The sequence below is a fragment of the Macrosteles quadrilineatus genome, unplaced genomic scaffold, assembly GCF_028750875.1.
Source record: "Macrosteles quadrilineatus isolate MER2022 unplaced genomic scaffold, UCM_ALF_1.0 Scaffold_3__2_contigs__length_128488019, whole genome shotgun sequence".
In the NCBI taxonomy this organism is placed as follows: domain Eukaryota; kingdom Metazoa; phylum Arthropoda; class Insecta; order Hemiptera; family Cicadellidae; genus Macrosteles; species Macrosteles quadrilineatus.
Genome location: NW_026542596.1, coordinates 8263715 through 8288825, shown reverse-complemented (window position 1 = coordinate 8288825; position 25111 = coordinate 8263715). Strand labels below are relative to the sequence as shown.

At 36.7% G+C, this 25111-nt stretch overlaps 1 protein-coding gene across 1 annotated transcript; it reads right to left on the bottom strand.

Moving 5' to 3' along the window:
• Positions 1-5564: 5564 nt before the first annotated feature.
• On the bottom strand, positions 5565-20293 carry LOC128991178 (vitellogenin-1-like). Its single transcript, XM_054413958.1, has 17 exons — positions 20238-20293; positions 19297-19323; positions 15780-15928; positions 14373-14510; positions 12437-13992; positions 12073-12241; positions 11160-11773; positions 10814-11030; positions 10202-10487; positions 9811-10063; positions 9259-9574; positions 8803-9037; positions 8364-8582; positions 8069-8238; positions 7758-7901; positions 7068-7238; positions 5565-6948 (listed from the first exon to the last, which is right to left on the bottom strand). The coding sequence occupies exons 1-17, from the start codon at positions 20266-20268 to the stop codon at positions 5608-5610; spliced, it is 6036 nt and encodes a 2011-aa protein (XP_054269933.1). The 5' UTR covers positions 20269-20293; the 3' UTR covers positions 5565-5607.
• Positions 20294-25111: the final 4818 nt, after the last annotated feature.

The following is a 25111-nucleotide window of genomic DNA, read 5'->3' as shown; positions in this document are numbered from 1 at the left end:
GTATTTGTCTAAAATTAGGTGAACGTTTTTTAGAACAATTTAGACTAAGACAAAAAATGAAAAATAAATCAGAGCCTAGTTTTTATTAGGCTGTTTGAGATAAACATAATACTATAACTATTTAAACATGATAACATATTGTGACATTTTGTTTTTAAATTGAAATGTATGTATAATGTATATGTTTAATTTAAGTTTAGGGACCCTGTAAACGAATTAGTAGACTCTAACTACTTCTTTGGGATGAAATTTGTAGAAGTTTGATATTTGACACCATCTTGGACGCCATCTTGAAATTGAGGCCTTTCCAGTTGTCAAACTTTGGTAAACTTTTGGTATGTTAATCAGCACTCCTAACCCTACCAAAAAACGAAAAAAATCCTTTTGTAGGAATTTTGTGAGGGTTAGGTGGTTTATTTTCATATCTGCAGGCGTCTATTAGAATAATGAGGCTGGCTTTTATCAAATACTGAGCCAAAATGAGTTGCAAAGGTTTCAGCTACTGTACCTTGTCCACAGGAACATATACATGCATAAATTCATAACCTGAAGACCCTAATTCAAAACTAGATACATGTTTCTTGGACTTGAAACAGTTACAAAAAGAAGTAGTATTAACATTTATGCAACCCTCAACAAAAATCAAATAGTTAGTATATGCTGTCCTAACTTTATTTTTATTTCCGATCTTACAGTTTTTAACAAGGCATTATGATAGATTATAAAAGGTATAATGTTACCTGGATCTGCCAAAGTAATCCAAATGCTGTCTAACGACTACGCGTTTCGAAGCAGTATAAGCTTCATCTTCAGGTCGTCAAGAACACATTTCACTCATGAGAGGTCGTCAAATAAATATAATTTTTACACATACTGTACATGGACGGAGAATAGTTACTGTAGGCCTACGAACCGCGTGCGCGCACTTAGACAGGTTAGTCATGACATTATGATAGTTAGAAAACTTTCGATTTTTAGCTTCTTCACTTGATATTTTTTCTTTGTAATTTATTTAGATCGTATATTGGCTTGTTAGCTTGTTTATAAACAACTAGCAAAGTACCCGTCCTTCGTACGGGGTTGGCAATTTTAAAATGCTTATTGCAGTTACACTCAAGCTTTGCGTTTACAATGGGGGAGGACAAAGTTTGATAAAATTTGCTTCTTTAAATTGACGGTATATGGTATACTAATGGTATTACACATCTACCATAGCCAAAATGTTCTACCACTTCACCTAAACAACGAAGAAAAGAAAAATATTACGAATAAAAAAAAATCACAAATTATTCATGACATAAAAAATATAAACATAACTGTAAACAATCCTACTTTGACAGTTCTCCTTGCGTATAACAGTTTTTTGTTGCTGCTTAGTTCAAATTAGCTGTTTACATAAATGCAAAAAAATTTTAGTGCTGCAGCCTGTTGGTAAATCTTATAACTTTTTATGTTTTTGTATATCATAGAACCAACTTTTTTAGTTGAAACAGCTGACTAAATTCTTTAATTCCCATTAAATATGAATATACTCCTTAGGTTAACATGGGGAACTACAGAGCCACTGGGGCGGAGCCTGAAAGGATTTTTGAGATAAGAATATGCCTATATGTTAATCGGGAATGTGAGCTATCATCATGCCAAATTTCAGCCCGATCCGTCCAGTGGTTTATGCGTGATTGAACTTCAAATAAACAAACAAACAAACAAACACACAAACTTTCACATTTATAATATTAGTAAGATTCATATTGTTGTTCGTTATTATTGCATTACCATCATGGCAACTCATATAAGCGTAATTTAATAAATGTACAGTTAGTTTAAAAATTGTATAATTTAAATTTGATTCTACGTAAGCCTTCCCACTGTTTGTTTAAAACATAGTAGGTAAGCGTTTCTAAAATATGTTCAGCCATCATTGCGTGATGCGGTAAACAAGTCTGCATAAAGTAGATACCAAAGAGCTTCGATTAGCTGCGATCAGTAATTTTCAAATAATGTTTGGTTACAAGTTTAACCTCGGAGACACGACGAATTGTTATCCTTGACACAGTCCATCCAGAAATTCTGACAAAAAATGTCTAAAATTAAGTGAACTAACTTGTGTGCAAATTACCAGTTATCGTTATCTCTGTCGTTTTAATGATACCAATGAAACAGCTGATTATTATTAATACATTTTGAACAAGTTATTTTATATATTTTTTTTTTACTTTATTTAATTTACAATCTGTTCAAGTTGAACAATAAGCAAATGATATAAATAGTAATACAAAAATAACCTGAAGAACATGAGCTAGTGATTGACCGTCAACACTAGCAAACAAAGAGAATTTTGATAACACTTAGCCGAATCTGAATGGTAGGTCCAATATCGTATGTCGCTTCAGTCTGTAAATGGTGTTGTGATTGTCCAATAAATTAAGTGCAAGATGATTTGAATGATTTTCCAATTTTATAATGTATTTTTCACTATATTTTGTAATTTCTTCTTTTACTTGAACAAGTTATAAAATCAAGTATTTTAGGCCTACACACACACAAAACAAAGTTAAAAATAATTTACAAAATTAATCAGCCGATTTTCAGGTCTTATGACAAAATATCCCCGCCGCAGCAAACCTGCAGACTAAGCGAATTTCCACTTGTCTGATTAGAATTTTACTAAAATATTTCCATAAATAAGACATATCTATTCCCAATTTAAATAGCATTAGATTTAACAAGTGCTTAGGTTTGCTGCTACGGGGAAGGTAAAAAGTGTTTTTTACCCAACGTCAATAGTATTGTATAAAATAGATACATTTGCCAAATTTTATCAACACATATCCATAAACAAGGAAACTACGCCAGTTTTCATTTTCTCCATAAGAATAAGATGGGAATTTTAAATTTACACTTTTTTGAATTTTCTCTGTAACCATTAGGCAACAACAATGCTTCAATATACTAAATTATTTCTTTTTTTAAGCTCTACAAAATTGTTAGGAAAGATATTCCAAAATTTTATGTTTTTAGTTAGAGCAGTGTACCTACAGCCGCACGGAAGGGATTAAGAGATTAGGTCAGGTTAGGAAGAGTACAGTCAAGACAAACATTTTGCACCACACACACGCTGGCTGGCCAGGCACGGGGGAGCAGTTTACCACCTCCCGCTGTAAGACGGTTGTGACTGCTGCAAAAACTCGTCTATGGCATTGGAATTCAGTTTTGAAGCTTCAATTGCTAAAGCTCGTGTTACAGTAGATTCAAATGTTAGATCTTATTGTCTTATTTTATAATCCCTATGAGAGTCTTTATCCGTTTTGGGTCCCCCTGAACCCAAAAAAAGTGGTTTTCGAAGTGATGTCTGTGTCCGTGTGTGTGGATGTGTACGGTGCTACAGACCACATCTGTTGTCCGTTTTTGATTAAATTTGAGATGTAGGTATTAATACATGGTATCTCCAGGCATTTCTTTCATTTTTTAGAAATTTGTATTTTTAATGGTGATTTTCCCATAAAACCCATAAAATAATGGAAAAATCGGATTTTCTCTAAAATGACTAAAATGATTTTGATAAAACATTAGTATCCTGTTATTCTGAACAAAATTGTACAAATCCCATTTAAAACTGTACAAATCCCATTTCCGTAAAGATTACGGTTCAAAAGTTATTGTAACTTAAATTACAATAACCATAAAGATCGTTGGTGAAGCCACTACGGATAATTATTGTAACTAGATAACCAGTTGCTCGAAATCGAGCAAAACTTAAACTTGTAATTTTACTAAATATTATAAATGTGAAAGTTTGTGTGTTTGTTTGTTTGAAGTTCAATCACGCATTAACAACTGGACGGATTGGGCTGAAATTTAGCATGATTATAGCTCACATTCCCAATTAACATATAAGCATATTCTTATCTCAAAAATCCTTTCGGGCTCCACCCCAGTGGCTCTGTAGTTCCCCATGTTAACCTTATAAGTATTCATATTTAAAGGGAATTAATAGTTATTTGTGCAACTAGTGAGAAAAGTGAGCAATTGACTCACTCGAGAGAAATCCTTACTCACGAGCCGTAGGCGAGTGAGGAATGGTATCTCGAGTGAGGCAATTGTACTTTGAACTCGAGTTGCACATTATACTTTTCCTACAGTTACCATAAAACAAATAAATTGGTGAAGAAACATAACCTATTTTTACACAGAAGTGAACTTTTTTAGTCAGCTGTTTCAACTTAAAAAGTTGGTTCTATGATATGCAAAAGCATTAAAAAGTGATACCAACAGGGTGCACTATATATTTTTTGCATTTATGAAAACAGCCAATTTGAATTAAGCAGCAACAAAAAACTGTGATAAACGATGAGAACTAACTGTCTAAGTAGGATTGTTTACAGTTATGTTTATGTTTTTATTTCATGAATAATTTGTGATATTTTGCGAATTTTGGATAATTTATTTTTCTCTATTGTTTAGGTGAAGTGGTAGAACATTATGCCTATGGTAGATGTGTAATACTATAGAATACAGTAAATTTAAAGAAGCAAATTTTATCAAACTGTGTCATCCCTCATTGCAAACGCAAAGCTTGAGTATAACTGCAATAAGCTTTTTATTGAGTTAAGCTCTTATTCTTATACGTCGACTCTTATGCAATTCGTAATACGCAAACTCCTCCTAGACGACTGAATCAATCGTTTTCAAATTTTGCATGGTGATAAAGACCATATCGGTGAGTGCCAACATATAGATGTTATAGATCACATAGATGTTATAGATCACATAGATGTTATAGATGATATAGATCAACCCAGTGGGGCGGATTCATGAGGGAATCAGTTAGTTTTACACTGGGTCTCAAAGTTTCAATGTAAGTTTATGGAAGCAGTATTTGACACATAAACAAAGTAATATGATCAGCTGTTGACTTTTGAATGCAGTAGTCAAAGAAATAGCTGATAGCATTATTCCACAGATATTAGAACAGAAACGGTATGGATCATAAATATAATCAAATGACTAGCTTGAGATCAGATAGCTGAGCTTAAGTTCCGTGACGTAGGAAGTGGTGAAGGAAGTAGTAAAGGTGAGCTGTTCGGGGTATGGGATCTGTTTATGACCATTAGATTAAGGTATTTGCAATCCTATGATGCTATGGCAATGGAGGGAAATAGGTCCGTGACGTAGGAAGTGGTGAAGGAAGTAGTAAAGGCGAGCTGTCCGGAGTGTGGGAACTGTTTATGACGATTAGATTAAGTTATTATATTATTTTTGTAATTTAATCAATCCCGAAGGCTAATTATGAATAGCCGATGTTGGAAATTATTAGAAAATCTGTCAATTATTGTAGTTAACCCACATAAAAAGGGTTTTAATAACAAATTTATTATACCTTGAACTATATTGCAACACTCTTAGTTCTTGTCTAGCTAGGGTTTACAAGTGATGTTATTCGTATCATTATTCATAACTCATTAGTCACATTTTAAAGTAGGCCTACTGTAATATATCAGTTTACAGTAAGACATGGGGTGTGGTGTATGTTTAAGCTAATGCATAAATAAGTAGAATAGATGTATAAGTCTCAAAAATCACATTTTATTTATAGACAAAACATGATTAGTAAGTGGAGGACTGCTTGCAGCTCTCAGGAACATTGATTCTGAAGCTCTGGACAGGCTTCTTCTGGCTGAAGTCAGGGTTGGCTCCCCTGTTGATCATGCTCTTGAAGTGCTGGGTGGTAGAGCTAGGCTGCAGACACACAAACTCAACCTGCTTCTCAACAGAGCCTTGAGGCTTGCAGTTGTCAGAGCACTCGAGCTGAGGCTGAACACTGAAGCAGTCCTTGCCGTCCCTCTCGATCACTTGGATACGCTTCATGGAGCACTGGCTGTACTTGTCGTTTTGGCCTTGGTATTTCCTTCCCTTGGAAGACTTCCTGTTGGAGTTGTGGTGGGAGTTGGGGCTCTCGGCTTCCTCATCGGCCACAGCGTTACCATAGATGACGACGTCACGGTAGCACTGACCGTTGCTGATCTTCTGTTGTGCGCGCTGCTTCAGTTCCTTGGCAGGTCCCTGGCAGGAGCTGTCATCCAGAGCGTATGAAGCGGCAAACTCGAAGGGGTTCTGGAGGACACAGTCTTGAGGAGTGGTGAAGTCATCCTCAGGCTTGGTGTTGAAGGTACCGCAGAGGCCTCGCACTTCTGAGCGGTAGCTGTTCTGGGCCTTGACCTTGATGGCAGTGCCGTCGTACTGGATCTCGATGTCTTGTTGAGGAGCGTACAAGCGGATCTCACCAGCGGGAGTGGCATACATCTGGGCGTAAGCTTCTCCATCCTGGTCTTCCAGGGTAGTCAGTCTGTTCATTGACACTTGAGTCTGCTGTCCGTTGACCTTGACGTTAGCGGGGCTGTTTCCTGAGGTGGGCTGCATCTGGATAGCATTGTCACCAATAACGATCATCAATTCCTTCTCGTTGGAGGAGGAGGCATCACGGACAAGGACAGAGATTTGCTGGTCATCGTCTTCATTGGAAGCGCTGTTGCTGGTGGGGTCGTCCTTGGGAGTGTAGTGGAACATGGCGTGCCAGCACTTGCCCAGCTTAATGGGGTAGGACTTGTTGTCAAAGGTCTGAGCCTGGTTGTTGTCGATGGCACAGGTGGGGAACTGTTGTCCTCTGAAGACTTCTTGGGCGTACATCTCGAGAGGGCTGTACTCGGGGTGCATGACCACCAAGGGAGCGACGTATCTGTTGAGGCGGACATTGTTGAACTGAGCAGACAGCAGAGGAGCTCTGAGAGTGGCATTGAGAGACTTGAGATCAGGGGCGAAGTTGGCTTCCAGCTCGATCTTGTTGGATGGGTTGTTGGCGCTGATGAGATCCTCTTTCACGTATTGCCAAGCAGCGTAGCGCAGAGCAGCGTAGGCCTTGTAGGTGGCGTTCTTCAGAGAGGCGGGGACCTGGATGGGGAAAATAAGAGTTAATACGCTGTACTATTACTTAGAATTTTCATTAGTGATTTTTACTTATAACCATGTTTATTATTCTTGATCATTTGCTAAGTTATTATGACAATTACCTTGTCAAAGTGGATGTTGAGCTTGTACTGGTCCAGCAGGTTAGCCTGAGAGGTGACGTTGCGGCAAGCGTACTGGACAGTGTTGCCTTCTTGCATCTGCTGCTTGCACTTGTGAGCCAGAGGAGACTGTTCCAGGTACTGACGGCGAGCTTGGCTCTGTTGCATCTTACCCTGTTATCAGAACAATGCACAAGTTTTACTTGTATTCCCAGTCTTGTATTATTATGTTTAGCTATTTTGAAATAATAACAAGTAATTTAGTTTATTTTTTAATATTTACTTATCTGTAAACATTGGAATACTATTCAACTCTTCACTCACTTGGGACTCAGCAGTTACGGACATGCAAAAAAAATGTTTTGCCTACATACATCCACTAAAAAGATTTCAGAACTTTTTGCCACAACACACTAAACTACACTTGGTCAAATCACTTTTACTACCCACTTTCAATTACTGCAACTCAATGTTCAATGACATGACTGTGACTCAGGCGGGTATGCTCCAGCGGTCTCAAAACTACTGTTTGAGATTTGTATATGATCTGCAATGTGAGGAGCATATCACGTTATACTACCTTGAGGCAAACATGTGCTGTTTCATTAACCAGGATCATTTATTTAAAGCCTAAATTTAGTTTTAGATCAAAGAACATTTTTATATATACATCTATTTCAGGTTTGTATTTACCTTGAACTGGACACGGGCAGGTTCACCAGACATCTCACCAAAAGCAACCTCAGCGTTGAAGTAGGAGGTGGGGTCAGCATTGAGAGCCTTGTTGTAGTTCATCAGAGGAACATTGGGCATGGAGGTCTCAGCTGCAGCATAGATCTACAAAATTAAAACGAGATTGGTAAATCAGTCAATGAATAAGACTGATATTTGGGAATAAAAATATTTATGGGTTGATATTTTTTGTTATGACTAAAATAATTGAGTTTCTCTTCGGCATTTTAATTAATTGTTAAACAATTCAACAATCTACTTTGAAATCATACCTGAGCGTGCTTGTTGTCACTGTTGGTTTGGGCTGGGTTCTTCTCAGCGAAGAACAGAAGCCTGGAGGTGGCGGAGACATTGCTGGCGGCCACAGCGACGGTGGCGACGTATTCAGCGCTGGTCTGACCCTCAAACCTGGCGGCGAGGTCAAGTACATAGGCGTCACTGTCTGTAATGTTACAACATGTTTAGGGTTATAAGGCATCCAAAATCAGATAAAACTGAAGTTAAGTCATTAAACTGTAATTTTAGAAAATTTATATTTTGTAAGTTGAGGTTACGTAATTGACTCACCTTGAATGCCACGTTGGACCTTCTGCAGGAACTCCTGTTGTCTCTTCTGGGAGCCAGGAGCAGAAGAAGAAGGCTTAGCCATGTTAGCGGAGATGTTGTCGTTGGCAGAAGCGTGCTGGTTGTCGCTGTTGTCATTGTTTTCGCTACGTTCACTGTTGCGGTAGTTCTTGTTTCCACTGTGAGAGTCCCTGTTGTTGCTCTCATCCTCAGAGTTGTCAACTGAAAGGAAAAAACAACTGTCAACGTAATCTGAAATGACTTGATTTATCTGAAAAGTTATATGTATTGAGTTGTATCATTGTTATAGTCATCAACAGGCTAATGCAATACCTTATAACTAATTATAACAACGTTAATCACACAAATGTAAATTAAGCTTGGTGTCTTGTTTCAAACAATTTATGAAGAGTAATTTTAATATATGATGTTATGATCTCACGGAAAGCAGCAGAGAGTTGAGCGTATTTAGCAGTGGACTTCTGGGGGTTGTAGGCAAGAGTGATGTTGTTGACATTGATGGAGTCCTCAGCCCAAGCGTACATGACGGCTGACATGGGGTCTTGGTGCTTGTGAGCCTCGTTGTAGATGGCAGCAAAATCAAGGAACTTCTGTTCACTGTGGTAGTCAAAGTCAAAGGCAAAACCAGTGCTGTCCTGGCCGATGGTCTTGTGCATCTAGAACAGGAAATTAAAATCTTGAGTACATCTAAAAAGGTCATTTGAGAGGGTTTTAGTCTTCCAAAATTGTTCTTTTAAGAATAAAAATAACTATGGTGTTTTGAAAGATGTAAAATATTAGAAGAACAGTGTGGCATAGTATACAAACATTTCATGCCAATGGTGAATCAAGTTTGATATAGAAGCTAGAGGGAATTTATTTTCCTGTTAACAGGTACCTGGTTAGCACGGCGGACATGGACGGTGTTTCTGTTGTTGTTGTTAGCCTCATGGATCTGCTCTTGAGGGTTCTGGGCCAGTTTCAGGATGTTGTGTTTGCCAGTGTAGGGCTCAGTGCTGTACTCAAACACATTCTGCTTGTTGTGGTTGTCCAGAGGCTTGACCTGGGCAGTGATGTTGTTGTTGACGGCATCAAAGTCAATCTCAGCTCTGATGGGCAAGTTGATCTGGAAGTTCCGGTTGACTCCAGCGACGTAGTGTTGACGGTTGAAGGGAGTAACAAATCCCATTTGAGCCTGGGCACGGAAGGAGTAACTGAAATAAGACGGTTGGTGTTAATTATATCCTTAATAAAACATTTTTTGTTCTTGTTTTTCAGTTATGAGGTATATATTGAAAATTTTTTGGAATAAATTTTATGAAAACATCATGCCTTTAAAATATTGTTGTCTTTGTAGTACTGGAGAAAACGTTCAAACTAATTACAGAGTTCCTGGGATGACATATAAGCATATAACAGGATTACCATGACAAAAAAAGTCATTACTTACACAAAGTGCATGTCAATGGAGGCATTGACGGTCTGAGGGGCCTGGATCTCGTGGCTGTTTCCACTGGCAAGGTCTGGGTGGCTCTTAGCTTGAGCTTGACCTCCGATGTACATCAGAGTGGGAGTCTTGAGGGAGAAGACGAATGGAAGACCCATGGCGGTGGGGAAAGCAACAGTCACTGAGTGCTTGTTGGTGATCTTGGTGTAGTTGAAGTTCCTGCCAGTGCGGAGAGAAGCAGCAGCATTCTTGACCACTGCAATGGACAAAATCAGTTAATACAGCTGGTATTGTTTGCATAGTATATTTTGTTAAATTGTTGGATGAATATTTTAAATAAAAATAAAGTAAAGTGAACCAACAGTGTCATTTAAAGGGTAGCACAATTACTCACACTGAGGAAGCATTTCAATGGTGTGGTTGTCAAAAGCAAAGAATCGCTTTCCACCGGGTGTAGACAGATACAGACTTCCTTCAACTTGTTCTTGCTCAGGGTTCTGGATGTTCAGCATGTTGTTGATCTTATCAAAGTTCCAGTTAGAGTCGGATCCAGAGTTCTGGCGGCTTCCTTGCTTGTTGTTCCTGCGGCCAGAGGGGGAGGAAGAAGAAGAGTCGTCATCAGCGAACTGGTCGTCGATGAGGTCGGCAAGAGCATCAATGCTGGAGGTCATGGCAGCAAACTAGATAACGTAAGTTAAATTAAGAAAATATCATAGCACAATAGCAGAGTACTGATAATATATATTAATTTAAACATAAACTTGCATCGGTTTTTTATTATTATTTTATTTATGAACATTTTAATATTATAATTTTTTACATCTTATATGACTTATGCTTCCCTCTTTCTCCATGTTTTGTGTTTGTATGGTGTATAAAATCTATCTGATAAGTTGAATTTGATGGAAATGGTCCGTAACTTTCTCAGTTCCCACACTTAAAATGACCAAATTCCTGAGTTCTATTTTAACTTCCTAAATCCCTAATATATTTCTAGAAAACTTACTCCAGTAGACTGCATCTTGAAGCCTCCAAGGTTACGACGGAGAGAGTAGAAGATGTTACTAGGCAGGAAGCTGTCGTCACTGCCGATGTAGCTGACGGACTGCTTGTAGGCCAGGTTCAGTTGGTCAAACATGGAAGAGCGCATGTTCCTCTTGGAGTACTGAGCGGGCATTTGCTTGGGGTTCAGCATATTGAGAGCAGACTGAGCGTTCATTCTCCTAATGAAATGTGCTCAAAATTAGTACAATTCTTAAGCAAGACAACTTTTATTAACTTCTCTAGACCTTGATATTTTTCTGTTTGTTGTGTTTTCCAAAAACTAACAGTAAATCTATGTGAATACTTACAATTGAGCATGGTTACGGTTCTTCAAGTTCCTAGCAGCACTTTCGATGGAAGACTTGACAGCAGAGATGACTTGAGGGTCCTGGTCGTCATTGGTGAACTGAGCCATGCGCTGGAGGATCTGTGCAGGAGGGTTGGTCTTCATGAGTTGGTAAACAGCAGCAACTCTGAGCTCAGTAGCTTCTCCAGTGTTCTGGTAGATCCTGAAGAGGACAGGACGAGCAACCTTGGGGTATGTCTTAGCCAGCTTGTTGAGAGCAACAACGATGGTCAGACGCTGGAAGTGAGTCATGGGCTCCTTGCCTTCCAGGTAAGGCTCGAAGACCTTGAGGATTCTAGGGTGAGCAAAGTTTCCGAGGGCCAGAGTCAGAGTACGGATCTTGATGCTGTCTTCTTGCTTGACGGCCTGCTTGAGAGCTTGAGCGAAGTAGGGGATGTACTGCTGGACAACGGGCTGCTCCTTCTTGGGCTTGAGGGCTCCAAAGACGTGGACAGGGAAACGGTTGTAGGCAGTGGAGTTGCTGACAAAAGCCTTACGGGCCAACTCAGAGAAGGACAGCATGGCAGAGGTGTTAAGGAACTGCTGGTGCTGGACTTCAGAGCTGGTGGTCAGAGCCTGAAATTCAAAATAGCTTTTTAATTAAATGTCAAGACTAGTAAGAGCACATAGCACTGGATTAATTAACTAACTTTTACTAACTTTTGATACTGATACTAACTAACTTTTTAAGAAACTGTTACACCATATGATTTTTCTTAAACATGAAAAATAGCTTACTAGCTTACTAAAAAGGAAGCTTGATACCAATTAAAATAGTAATAGTTAGTTTAAGGGACATATTGTAAATTAATAAATGTATTGAGAGGTAAAATAGTTTCTCTGATGGTTATTCTCATATTGGCACTGTTACTTACAAAGAAAGCGTTCATGTACTCAGTGTTGGGGAAGCGAGCAGAGTTGGGAAGAGCAGACAGAAGCTCAGCAGCTTCGTTTCCTTGAACCTTCTTAGACTGGATCCATTCCTTGATGGTGAGAAGAGCGGGGCCAGTACCGGCCTGAGCAACGGCATCACGGAAAGCAACCCTGAAATATAAATTGTTATTATTAAATCAATAATTAATAACTGAACAATTAGTTATGAAACCCAGCTTGGTGTTATAATACCATATACATAATATAACCAAATTTAAATGTTTGTAATGAAAAGATTACAATAAAAAATACTTTCTCTGCAAAATATTTATCCCAAAACCTACTAATTCAGTAATTGTATCTTACCAGGATTGGTATTTCTGGGCATCACTGGAGCTAGAGCTGGAGGCCTTGGACAGAGGGAAGTAAAGCTCTTTGCTGGCTTCTTCCATCTGCTTCTGGTTCATGGTTCTCAGAACTCGGGACAGCACAGTGAACTTCTTCAGGGTTTTCTGGCCGGGAATAGCGCTAGGGGTCTGGATCTCTTGACCGATTTGGTAGGCAATCTTCTTGACAATGGAAACAGCATTGATCTCCTTGGCAGCTTGGATAGTGTTTCCTTGGTTTCCAACAAACATAGGCAGGAAGGGGATCTTAGGGGCCTCATTCAGCTTGGGCTTTGGTTGCCAGCTCTCTTCTTCGCTGCTGTCCCAAGACCAGCTGGAAGAGCTGCTGCTGTCACTATCACTGGAGTCAGAACTAGAAGAGCTGGAGGAAGATGAGGAGGAAGATTCAGAGGATTCGGCTGAGTTCTTGTTGGATCCCTGAGCATTCCTCATCTTTCCGTATCGGCTCTCATTGCTACTGCTGTCAGAGGAGGAGGAGGAAGAAGAGGAAGAAGAGTCAGAGTTGTTGTGGTTCCAATTCTTTCTTTTCTGGTTGTTCCAGTCTTCATCATTGGCTCTGCTGTCACGGTTTCTCCTCTCTTGCTGGTTGTTCTTGCTGTGCTTATTGTTCCAGTTGTCCTGGTTGTCAGAGCTTTGGTTGTTCCACTCATCATCGTTGTTGTTCCTCCTGTGTTGGTTGTCTACAGATCGTGCCTGTCTGTTGGAACGCTTCTGATCTTCGTTGTTGTTGCGGTTGTTCTTCTTGGAGTTTTGAAACTCATTAGACTCGCTGGAGCTGGAGCTGGAGCTAGAGCTGGAGCTAGAAGAGCTGCTGGAGCTGGAGTCGTTCTCGTTGTATTGCCTGTCTTGCCTCTGCTGGTTGTTCTCATCGGAGGAGGCAGGGTTGTACTCGTAGACCAAGTTCTTGATGGTCTGGGGGTTGGGGGGAGACTGAGGAGAGCCACTGGCAGACTTGACGTCGACCAACGTCAGGTTCATGCGACTGACGACCATGCCGTTCTGCTTGTCAAACAGGAAGGGGCTGGCAATGATCTTGTTGGTGGTGACAGAAGACTGGATGGTGTAGCGTTGCAGATTACCAGAGATAACCACTCGGCTCACAGAAGACCTGGCGAGGAATTGTCCCATCTGGTTGGAGGCGGGTTCCCAGTCAGTAAGACCGGTGATGCCGAAGTGGTAGTCAGACTGGACGTCGCAGTTGCTGAAGTTCCTGGTCTTGACGATGTCAATGAGTTGTCCATCGGCTTGGAGCTGGGGCATGGGAGCGAGCTGAGGCTTGTTCTCAAGAACCACCTTGGGGAGGGGAGAGACGTCGTACAAGGTCTCACACTCTCCACCGACAGAGTCTTCCATGGTCTTGTAGACACCGTTGACATTCTCCTTGTTGGGGAGGCTGTTGATGCGGGACTTCTGAAGGTTCTCAGCACGAGTGTCAACCTGCAGCTGGCTAGCAATACTCTTGAGCATGTTCAACTCCCAGGTGGGGATGTTCTTGCTCACCACCATGGCGTCGATCTGTAGAAAGGCATACATGTAATAATACAGGATCCAAAGTATTTGTAATTTTTTTTTTAACATTAGTCATTTTATTTTGATTATTATCTCTTACAAGTAATTATTTAAAACAAATTTGCTATAAATAGGTATAGCACCATTAAATTGGAAAACACATTCACTCTGTTTTTAATACTAGGTTCAAACAACACAGTGATTCAATTTTTAACATCATTATCATATTGACTTTTAAAATTATGTTAGCATAGCTAAAGAAATGATCGTCTTTAGAGTTAATAAGAGAACAAATAATCTTAAATGATAGAGTAAGTTTCTGTTAACAAGCCCAAATTTCTGTACCATTTACCCAAGACAGTAACTTGTATTTCTACTGTACTTACAGCTCCATTCTTGTACTTGAGTTCGAAGGGCTTGTTGCTCAAGGGCATCTGCTGGTAGTGCAGCTGGTTCTCAGGGACGGGTGACCACCAGCCCTGTGACAGGTTGGCGTGCACATCGGCGTACTCGGCAGAGTTCACCTGCAAACATTGTCACATCATATCACTACTGCAATAACAATAATTTGGTCTCAATGATTTGAATTTTTATGTAAATATTAATTAATTATGATTACAGCACTAGGGGTTCACATAAACATTTTACAGTCAAACCTGAATGATTATGTGACAATAAGATTATTTAATTATTAGGTACTCTATTTTATACTCCATCCATTTCAATTATCACCATGATTTTAATAGGGCATCAACATGAATTTATAATTTAAATGACAGATGCCTGCGTAGTGGGGGAAAGGAGCTTTGCTTATGTCAACGATCACATAAGACCAATAGATGGAGCACGCCTATCTAACTAACATTTAAGCAGCTGAAGCCAGGTCCACCATCTTACTGTAGGATAGAAGTGCTAGATGCCGATGACAACAGCACCAAAACTCAATGTTCCGCTTCAAAATAACTTGACATTTAGCCTACTTAGACTTAAGGTAAATCGTTAAAACTTTGTATGAGAGATGTCAATAAGTCTAGGACACTATTCGTTCTAATTAAAAGCTTAAGTTTGTCGGGTGTTACTTTTTTACATTTGGTTAGGTAAGTTAAAAACGGTGGATTTTGTAGCTAAAGAGTTAAAAATTTTGGATCATATTTTTTTTAAATTTTTAGCTGGTGTAGTTTGGTTGTAATTTAAATTGTACTATATAGGGGCAACTCGCCGCACCGCGTTGCGTCATGCGGGCAGATTCTGCCTAAAACCTCACTTGTAATACAGTTTAGATACTCAAGTTTGGAGCTATACAGAAAAATTACTAAACTAATTAGAAAAACATGGAGTACAAATGTTCTTCGTTTAATTCTTTGTATTCATCTAAAAATTAATATTTTTTAGCTTTTACACAAAAATTAATATGACAGTCAGAATATTAATGAGAGTTGTATGAAGGATTTCAGAAAATATCTTCTGACTTTGAAAATTCGTACATTGTAAACCAAATGCCAGGGAACTTTATCAAAATGTACGATATAGATGCATATATTATAAATTATTTTAATTATAAGTTATTTTGGTACTTCAAACTGTGTGCAGTAATATTTCATTCAGTTGTTGACATGATAGACGAGCAAATTACATATGAAAAGTAATACTTTTTATAAACCTCACAAAGTATATCAATTATAGATGGTTTAACTTTCATGACTTTTCTACCTCATTGCTTGTAATTCACCAAGTGTAATTTAACTAAACGGGGTGAACAGTAATTACAGATGAACAGTTGAGCCTTTACATACCTGGACGGAGACAATGTTGTCAGATTTCTGTTGGACGTTGACGGAAGCCTTCATGACAATTCCTGCATACTGGCCTGCCACCTGGTGAAGGGCAGTCAAAGTGCGACCTCGCACTGTGTACTTGTACTGGGTGTTGGATTTCCATGGTGCTGCAAATTCAAAAGATTTATTTAACATATTATTTGGTAAGTATATTAGTTGTATGAAACTTCTAAAAAAAATTAAGATTACAGTTCTATATAGGTAATGCAAAACTAACAGAGCCATTTATAAAAATTAGATTTGTTTGTAACCTAATCAGATTTTATCGGGATGAATTTAAATAGTCTTTAAAAACAGCCAGTGCTTGCACATTTTAAAGGGATTAAACCTTTGATTCCACTGCATAACAAATTCAATGCAATACCCTTTTATCTTTCAAAAATTAGGTTTGTTTAAGATAATGATTTGTAACAAAACTACTAATTCACAATAAATTAAATTCATTAATTTTAGATAAACATAAAAAGTGATTTACCTATCTCAATCAGGCGTTTATCACTAAATGTTGACAAGGCTATTTAAAATCCATTTTCATAAACTATAGCTATTTACATTACAAGTGTAGTAAGAGCGTTTTTACATCACGCAGGTGAAAGTTGTGCAACGAGCGAAGCGAGTTGCATAATTTACCTAAGTGATGTAAACACGCTCTTGCGTAACGTGTAACGTACAAGATTTTACCTGACCCGACAATATACAGGAGGTTACGAACAATATTTTTCATTACCCATTTCACTCATCTTATAACAGTAAGGTTCATTTACAAACAAAAGCTAGGTTAGGAAAATTCTCCAAAACATAACAATAACAATAAAATTCAAGCACACAGCTGATTTCTAGCGTTAAACGTCGTTGGCTCCATAGAGTTATATTTTTTAAGTTATCCACTCAATGTTATTTAAATGGGTTTCATTACATCACCGAGTGAGTTTTTTGATACTTTACATCACTCGAGAAGTAAGGAAGTTGTATACATCACGCTTAGGATAGGGAAGTTTAACATGGCGGGTTAGGTAAAACTGTTTTACCTCTTGTTTACAATCAGACTGTGGTTAAAAATTCAACAGGAGGATCAGCTGTTATATTATAATTCATCACAATAAAATCACTATGAAGAAAGTTGGTCAGCATCCCTGGATCTTTGAAAGTTAACAACTCTAGAAATACCTATATAAATTAAATAAATGAAAGCGGGCGAAGCCCCTTAAGTAGATTATCTATTTTGTTAGCATTTGTCCTACCATTAGATCATAAGCTTTAAAAATTAATTATCATTGTAAAAATTGAACATTTTAAGTGTATGTTTATGGGGGTGTGACTTGTAGTTTTCTCAAAAGTTCATGGGTACTTTGAGATTCATACAGGGTGTCCCGTAACTCTCTAGACACATGTATATAGCGTTATTGCTTAGGTCAAGACAAACAAATTTCACCATAGGAACATGGGTCTGTGGTGTCTAGTTTACCGACTGTCGGCATTTATGTGTTTTTTACAAAAACATTAATAACTCCTAAACGGTTTGAGATACAGCTTTGATATTTTGCAAAAATGTTAATCTTATTAAGACCTATTATCGTTAGAAATTATACTAAAAATATTAACCGTTTCAAAATGGCGGCCATTTAAAATATTTGATGCCAAATTTCACAAAAACCGTTAACTTTACAAAAACATTGCAAGAGACAAAAAAGTTTGTAAATTTTATTTAGTTTTCAGATTGGAAAAATAACAACAGAGAAACGTGTTGTTTTCGTAATGTATGACCACTTTTCTCCATTTAAACAATAAAAAATGCTAATATACTCCTTTTACGTTGTTTAGCATTGTTTAAATGGAGAAAAGTGGTCATACATTACAAAAACAACACGTTTCTCTGTTATTATTTATCCAATCTTAACAAATAAGGTATCATTGAAAATTAAATAAAATTTACTAACTTTTTTGTCTCTTGCAACTTTTTTGTAAAGTTAACGGTTTTTGTGAAATTTGGCATCAAATATTTTAAATGGCCGCCATTTTGAAACGGTTAATGATTTTTTAGTATAATTTCTAACGATAATAGGTGTTAATAAGATTAACATTTTTGCAAAATATCATTTAGTTGTATCTCAAACCGTTTAGGAGGTTATTAGTTTTTTTGTAAAAAACACTTAAATACCGACAGTCGGTAAACGACACCACAGACCCATGTTCCTATGGTGAAATGTGATTGTCTTGACCTAAGGAATAACGCTATGGTACAAGTGTCCAGAGAGTTACGGGACACCCTGTATATGGAGTATTATACCAGCTGTTTCGACTATACAAAGTTGGTTCTATGATATTCAATAGCATTAAAACGTTATAGAGTTTACCAATAGGAAGCAGCACTATTACTTTTTTTCATTTATGACAACAGCTAATTTGAACCAAGCAGCAAAAAAAAAAAAAAAAACTGTGATACACAATGGGAACTGGCAGAGTAGGCTTTTTTACAGTTATGCTTATGTTTTTGATTTATAAAAAAATTGTGATACCTATTGTGCGAATATTTGGTAATTTACTTTTTTCTGTTGTTTAGGTGCAGTGGTAGAACATTATTATGGCTATGGTAGATATGTTATACTATAGCATACCGTAAATTGAAAGAACCAAATGTTCTCAAACCGTGTCATTCCATTGCAAACTCAAATCACGAGTAACTGCAATAAGCATACGCCAACCTCGTACGGAGGACGGGTACTCTGCTAGTACTTAAATAAACAATTACAAATTTTGAGTTCATCCAGGGCATAGTTTGGATCTTTGTGAATATTTTACAGTTTGAGTAAAAATAATATTTCATGGAAAAATTCACAAAAGCTGCAATAACTTTAGAACCATAATGTTTACAGCAATGGGAGTTGTACCATTTTATTTACAATCATAAGGAGCATAAAATACTAAATGTTAACTAAAATCAGTCTGGCCGTTTTTTAAATTAGATTTTTCTGATATTTTATGAGAATATCACCAAAATATTAATAACTTTTGAACCGTAATTTTTACAGATATTGGAGTTGTACAGTTTTGTTTAGAGTTAAAAGAACTATAACATACTAAATTGTAATCAAAACAGTTCTGGCCACTTTTGTGAAAACTCAAATTTTCTGTTATTTTATGGGTTTTATGGGTAAATCATCATCTAAAATCAAAATTTCAAAAACATTAGCAAAGACCAACTGGAGACCATGGATAAGAATACCAAATTTCATGAAAATTTGACCACAGGTTTGGCTGTAGCTCTGTACAGACACACACACACACACAGCCATCACTTTGAAAATCACTTTTTTGGGCTCAGGGGAACCAAAAACAGATATATCCACCCAAAACTTAAACTAAAAAAATGTTGATGAAAACAATACTTTCTCCAAAAATGTGTCACTATTCAAGGACTCATCCTTCACCCAGCCTTAAAATATGCGACCTTTATTTAATCATAACTTCTACTCACAGTTCTCTGCCTGTGCAGCAACTGCAACTGGAACAAATAAAAAGAATAATTAATTATTATAAATTTATTTGTAACCTAAAGTATTTTTATGTTAATGTGTTATAATAAAATAGATCTAAAATTTTTTCTAATGAACTAAAATAAATATGTCTAGAATATTCAGATTCATATCATATTATGTAGCATAAGGGTGGAAAAAAAGTTCTGGGACGGTTAAATATTTAAAAATAATAATTACCATAGAGCTATACAAAACTTGATTCAAAGTTACTAGGCATTAAAATCATTTTAACCCATTATTCAGTCAGTGATGCGCTACTCCCTCAGGGGGACGGCCCGCTAGGAGTCAAAATAAAATCTTAAATGTAAGCATAGGTTGATTGATATGCACATCAAAATTTAATTAAATGACTGCAAATTTGAATTAAAATGGACATTTAGTCAAAAATGGTAGCCGTTTGGACATTTTTTTATCTGACATTTTGAATTTTTAAACGGCTGCCGTTTTTTACTCAGTTGTTCTTTAATTTGAACTTAAATTTGCGGCATTGTATACCTTTAGTTTGATGTGCATATCGACCTATGCTTACGTTATGATTTTCTATCTACTTCTACCCTAAGGAGTTTAAGATATGAAATTCAGCAAAGGGAATTAATTAAAAAGTGTTTTGCCCATGACATGTTTTCTGCAACATCATTGTCTGGGATATTGCGAATATCCCAGTCCACGCTGGACCAATGGGGGTGTTTTAAAATATTTAAATAAATTTAATAAATTGATGTTACATTTGTAGCCAGTTAGAAATTAAAGGAAATTAGAACTATAAATAAACAGCGAAATTACAGCTGTCTAATTGTGTATACAATTTTGAGAATTACTTTCTTTGTTAGACAAGAGTTTTAGATGAATGTTATAGAGTTTGTAAAATATTTCAACTTACCCAGGAGACAAAGTACCAGTGGAGTCCACATGTTGTGCTACTCCTGTGTCTGTCCATGGTCTCTGTGCAGAGGTCTTATATACCATTGTTATCAAGAAGCTGAGTCAACTTGCTGAGTTCTCACTGATAACTGCCATGTGGAGCTCTTTGCCCATTCAAACTATTGGGTTTCACAATTTACTGTTTCAAATACCTATACTTTGTACTCTCAATAATAACTTTATTTGTATGTGAACATTTCCCATAGCGAACAAAATTATTAGGTATTAACACAATTTATTTGTGTTGGTATACCCTATAGTAGTGAAAATTTTGAGAGAATAAAGTGAAATAGAGAGCTATTAAAGTGATGCTGATGTGTGTTTTAAAATACAGCAACTCTATGATTTAGTTTGAACATAAAACTGATTTAAAAGCGTAAACCTACTTACTTTCAAACCCCTACTTTTGATGTTAATAGATCCCTAAGAATATGAAAACATACCTTAGTGTAGTAATAGCATCAATTAAAATGCTTCATATTGATGCTTCATGAATGACATGTTTTAAAATTTTCTTCAATTTTAGTCAAGCCTCTTCACATGTAGTTTACTATATAAATTAAAAAATGAAACTTTGAGCAATACTTTACAAAACATATACAACCTCACTTTTGTTATATATTGTATATGTATATATTTTAATCAAATTTGGTAATTTTGTTTATTTCATTCTAAGCTATCAACATTTCAATAAAAAAAAAACTCAATACCTTCCCTGTAGCAGCAAACATAAGTACTCATTAAAATTAGTATTATTTATATAGGAAATAAATTTGACAATTTTAAGAGAATATTTTAGTAGAAATCCAGCCAGGTCATTGAAAAAGCTAATTTGATTGGAAATTGCAGCCGTCGGAATTGAAATGGTAAATTTGTTGGCACAATAGGGATTTAAGGTATTAAAACTTCTTCTCCTTTTAAAGGCCCAGTTATAATTTTAGCTTTTATGATGTTTCTGCCTGGTTCCATTGCAATATTAGTATTATTTATATAGGAAATAAATTTGACTATTTTAAGAGAATATTTTAGTAGAAATCCAGCCAGAGGTCATTGAAAAAGCTAATTTGATTGGAAATTGCAGCCGTCGGAATTGAAATGGTAAATTTGTTGGCACAATAGGGATTTAAGGTATTAAAACTTCTTCTCCTTTTAAAGGCCCAGTTATAATTTTAGCTTTTATGATGTTTCTGCCTGATTCCATTGCACAGTCTTGGTGCTTCTAAATTTCTCATTAAGATCACTGGAGCTCCCACCTTAAACACCAGCCAATTCCAAAGAGTTTAAAAACTCTTGTGGGTAGTTAACAGTATCATCATCTGTGATGGCAGTATCAATTGATGGGTAGACACATGGGTGTTACGGTCTAATCTCTGGATGATTTGGTTGTTCAACCTGGAAACTGTTTCATTTTTTGGAACCAATATTGCTCTTTCAAACACCCACTTATCGTTCATGATATTTGTTTGGAGGTCAGGGAAAACTTTGCTAATTAGTGCATCGGGTTGACAGAATTCATTTCTTAAAGTAATTTTGCCTTCCGAATCGGTTTTAATTTGATGTTTTCCAATTTTCAATAGATTTTGGGCAAATGTGCCAGCGTCTTCATCATTGAAAAGTTGAACTCGCGTGTTGGTTGTAAAGGACAATTTTTCTATCTTGGCCCACAAAGAAGATGATTTTAAACACAAATCAATTTCATCTGTGGGGGTTCCTCTCTCAATAAATCATGGAGTAGCCAAGTTAATCATGTTGTTAAGACTATTTATAAAAATCTGTACCAGTTTAGACGACTCAGTTTTCAACCCTCATTTGATATAAGAAAAAACTGATTTCTACTCTTGTATTTCCTGTGATAGATTATGTTATTGTGTCATATACTGTAATATTAATGATGAACTGACTAATGAGTTACAAAAGGCACAGAACGCTTGAATTCGTTACATATTTAGGATGACGTTACATATTTAGGATGAGGTGTGACGAATACGTTACGCCTTTATTATAAGAGATTGGGTTGGCTCAAAGTAAAAGAAAGAAAAGAGATAAGAGTTTTGAGTTTAGCATTTAAAATAATTAAATACTCTAAGCCTGAATACTTAAACAAATACTATCTAACATTGCATAACGTTCATCAAAGGATGACTAGATTTGGACAGGAAATCTGACAATTTCCCATTCATAGGACTCAAACATACACGAATTCCTTTGATTAACATGAACAACCGAATGCAGCTATGAGTGGGAAACATTTGTAGAAATCAGTATACAAATATTTACAAGAAATGTTGATTGTATAGAACTGTTATGTACATCGTAAGTATTTCATTAGTTACATAATCCTTGAGTTGACTCTTTAACCTCATCAGAACTCCATTAATACTTTATTATTTTGTGTGTTTATGTAGGATATGGGATTTGGGCGGACATTCACTTATCCCTAGGACCTCCCTGGGATATGCCGCGGAAATTATGGGATGTCCAGGGGATATTCTGTATATCCTGATGGGACATTTTGGGGATATTCCTTGGATATCCTTGTGCGATTTGTCATCCTTATGGAACAGCTGAAGCAAATTTTATTGTTAGTTCTGTACATAGCACTGAAGAGGTTGTGTTTTGTTTACAATTTGTTTCTTGTTATTTTCCGTATTTTAAAACCTTGTTTAACCAAATTGAACGATCTAATCATAAACAATAAATGGTCTCCTAGTTATTTACCCAAACACTAGCACAAATCATGAAAATAACCCTAAAATAATAAAAACAACATTTTGTCTACACTAGCGATAAGTGTCGACGTAGATGAACAGGTCAGGAAACACAAGCTTCAAAATTTAAAATGGAATTAAAAGTCTACTTGTGTTGTTTAGTCTGTGATACTACTTAGTTGATATCACTTTTCAAATAAACAACTTTTGAAGGTCTGTCATCGGCACTAAGCCACCACTTCCCTATATAACTAGAATACTAATTACTGGGCTGCTGAGTGAAATACTATAGAGACACTTCTAAGAGATTGCATGGTTAATATTGTGTCCTTTAAAGGGAATTCCGCACCATCATGAGCGTATTTATGAACTGGCAGTCTAAATACATGTAGTCCTTCTTTAGTAGTAAATCCATCCTTACCAAGCTTGTCCTTACTTTACTAAGCTAAACTATTCTACATAACCTAATCCTGAGGAACCTTGCTGAACCAAGCCCAGGGCCGGTTCAACCCATACGCGAACTAGGCGGTCGCATTTGGCACCACGAAAAAGTGCCGCCAACGGGACACATTTTTTTTAGATGACAAAATTGGAAACAACTTTACTGACAAGTGAACAACTTAATTTTGTTTTTTTTTTCGCTCTGAGTTTCAAGGCATTTGTTCTGTTTGTACCAACAGCACTTGAAAAATGTGATGAATTTTATTATACTTTTACAGCACTTCAACTCAAGTTCTCATGGCATTAACTTGCAGTTTCGATTTGTGCAGCGTACAGCGTACAGCGCGGCACCTGATGTGGGTTTCTTTACATGACTCATGCTCGAGATAAGCGCGCAGCACCATTTGTCACAACAAGAAACTTCCCTCTCCCCTCCTAGAGCAGAGCAGTACCATAACCGTATCGATCATATTGGTATTGTTTTGATGATTGTTGAAACTCAAGACGTATTATTAAGGTCTACGATCTTGCAGAAGCGCTTCATTGGCTTATCACTAATGGCAATAGACAATTATGTTCTAAACCAGATTGATACTGACTCAGTAATTAAAGAATTTGCCAAGAACAAAGCTAGGAGAATTAATTTTTAACTGGTAAGAACTTTTGAACTGTTCAAATTGAACATTGTACTAACATTTCTGTGAATAATAAACAGTAGTTGAAAAAAGTCTTTTATTACAATATTCTTCTAAACTAAACTTATAAAAAATTCTTCCCAAAAAATTTCACAAATAGGGTTAAGCTATGTTCATGGGTGGTGAGGGGTGGGGGGGGGATTCTAGGTGGTGCTGATTCGGGTGTTCGCTTAACTCTGAAAAATTCCTACAACCGGCCCTGACCAAGCCTCTAGAACGTTAGCAAACACTTTTTAATTCAAAATCGTGACTGTATGAGGTAATTTGAATGAATGTTGGATTAGGTAAGGTAAAGTTTATGCTATAAATGAGCCGAGTTGTTAGTTTATATGTTACCTAAAGACTGTTTTTGTACAATTAAAACCCTTAGAAGGAATACGACAAAAATATTAAAAGCACAGTTAATTTTACAAAATGAAAGCAAGGAAATGGGTTTTACATTTTTTTAATACATTCAATAAATAAGGGAAATTATGTTTAACACATGCTGATAATTAAGTCTCTAGGTTTATTCTTATATCGCACATTCATAAGTTTCGGAAGTTTTAAAAAACTTATATTTAGTCTTCTTTTAAAATGTAACCAGAGATAATCCTTGCTACCATATATAATTTTTTTAGGGGGGAGTCAGAATGTTTTACGCTTACACTAGAAAAATGTTAAGAACTGGCCCTTTGTGTAAACTGGCTTTAGATTTTTACTTTCTCCCCCTATACCATAGTATATGGAGCAAGTATTGTTTTGAAGTTGGTTCTATGATATTAAATAGCATTAAAAAGTTATAAGCATAGGTACAGAGTCCAGCACTATTATTTTTTTTGCATTTATGACAACAGCTAATTTGGAGCAGCAGTAAACAAAAAGCTATAATACACAATGAGAACTGTCAAAGTAAGATTGTTTGCAGTTATGTTCATGTTTTAAATTTAATAATTGGTGACAAACACTCAACAGAAATACTTGGTGTGTGTTTGAAAATGATGCAATGC

Bases quoted from the DNA above. Each gene is read 5' to 3' on its own strand.
- LOC128991178 (XM_054413958.1), bottom strand. From the start codon at position 20,268: ATGTGGACTCCACTGGTACTTTGTCTCCTGG. The intron at 14,511-15,779 runs GTATGTAAAGGC...CAATGTTTGCAG, and splicing joins ACAACATTGTCTCCGTCCAG to GTGAACTCTGCCGAGTACGC. The intron at 10,488-10,813 runs GTAAGTTTTCTA...TACGTTATCTAG, and splicing joins TCAAGATGCAGTCTACTGGA to TTTGCTGCCATGACCTCCAG.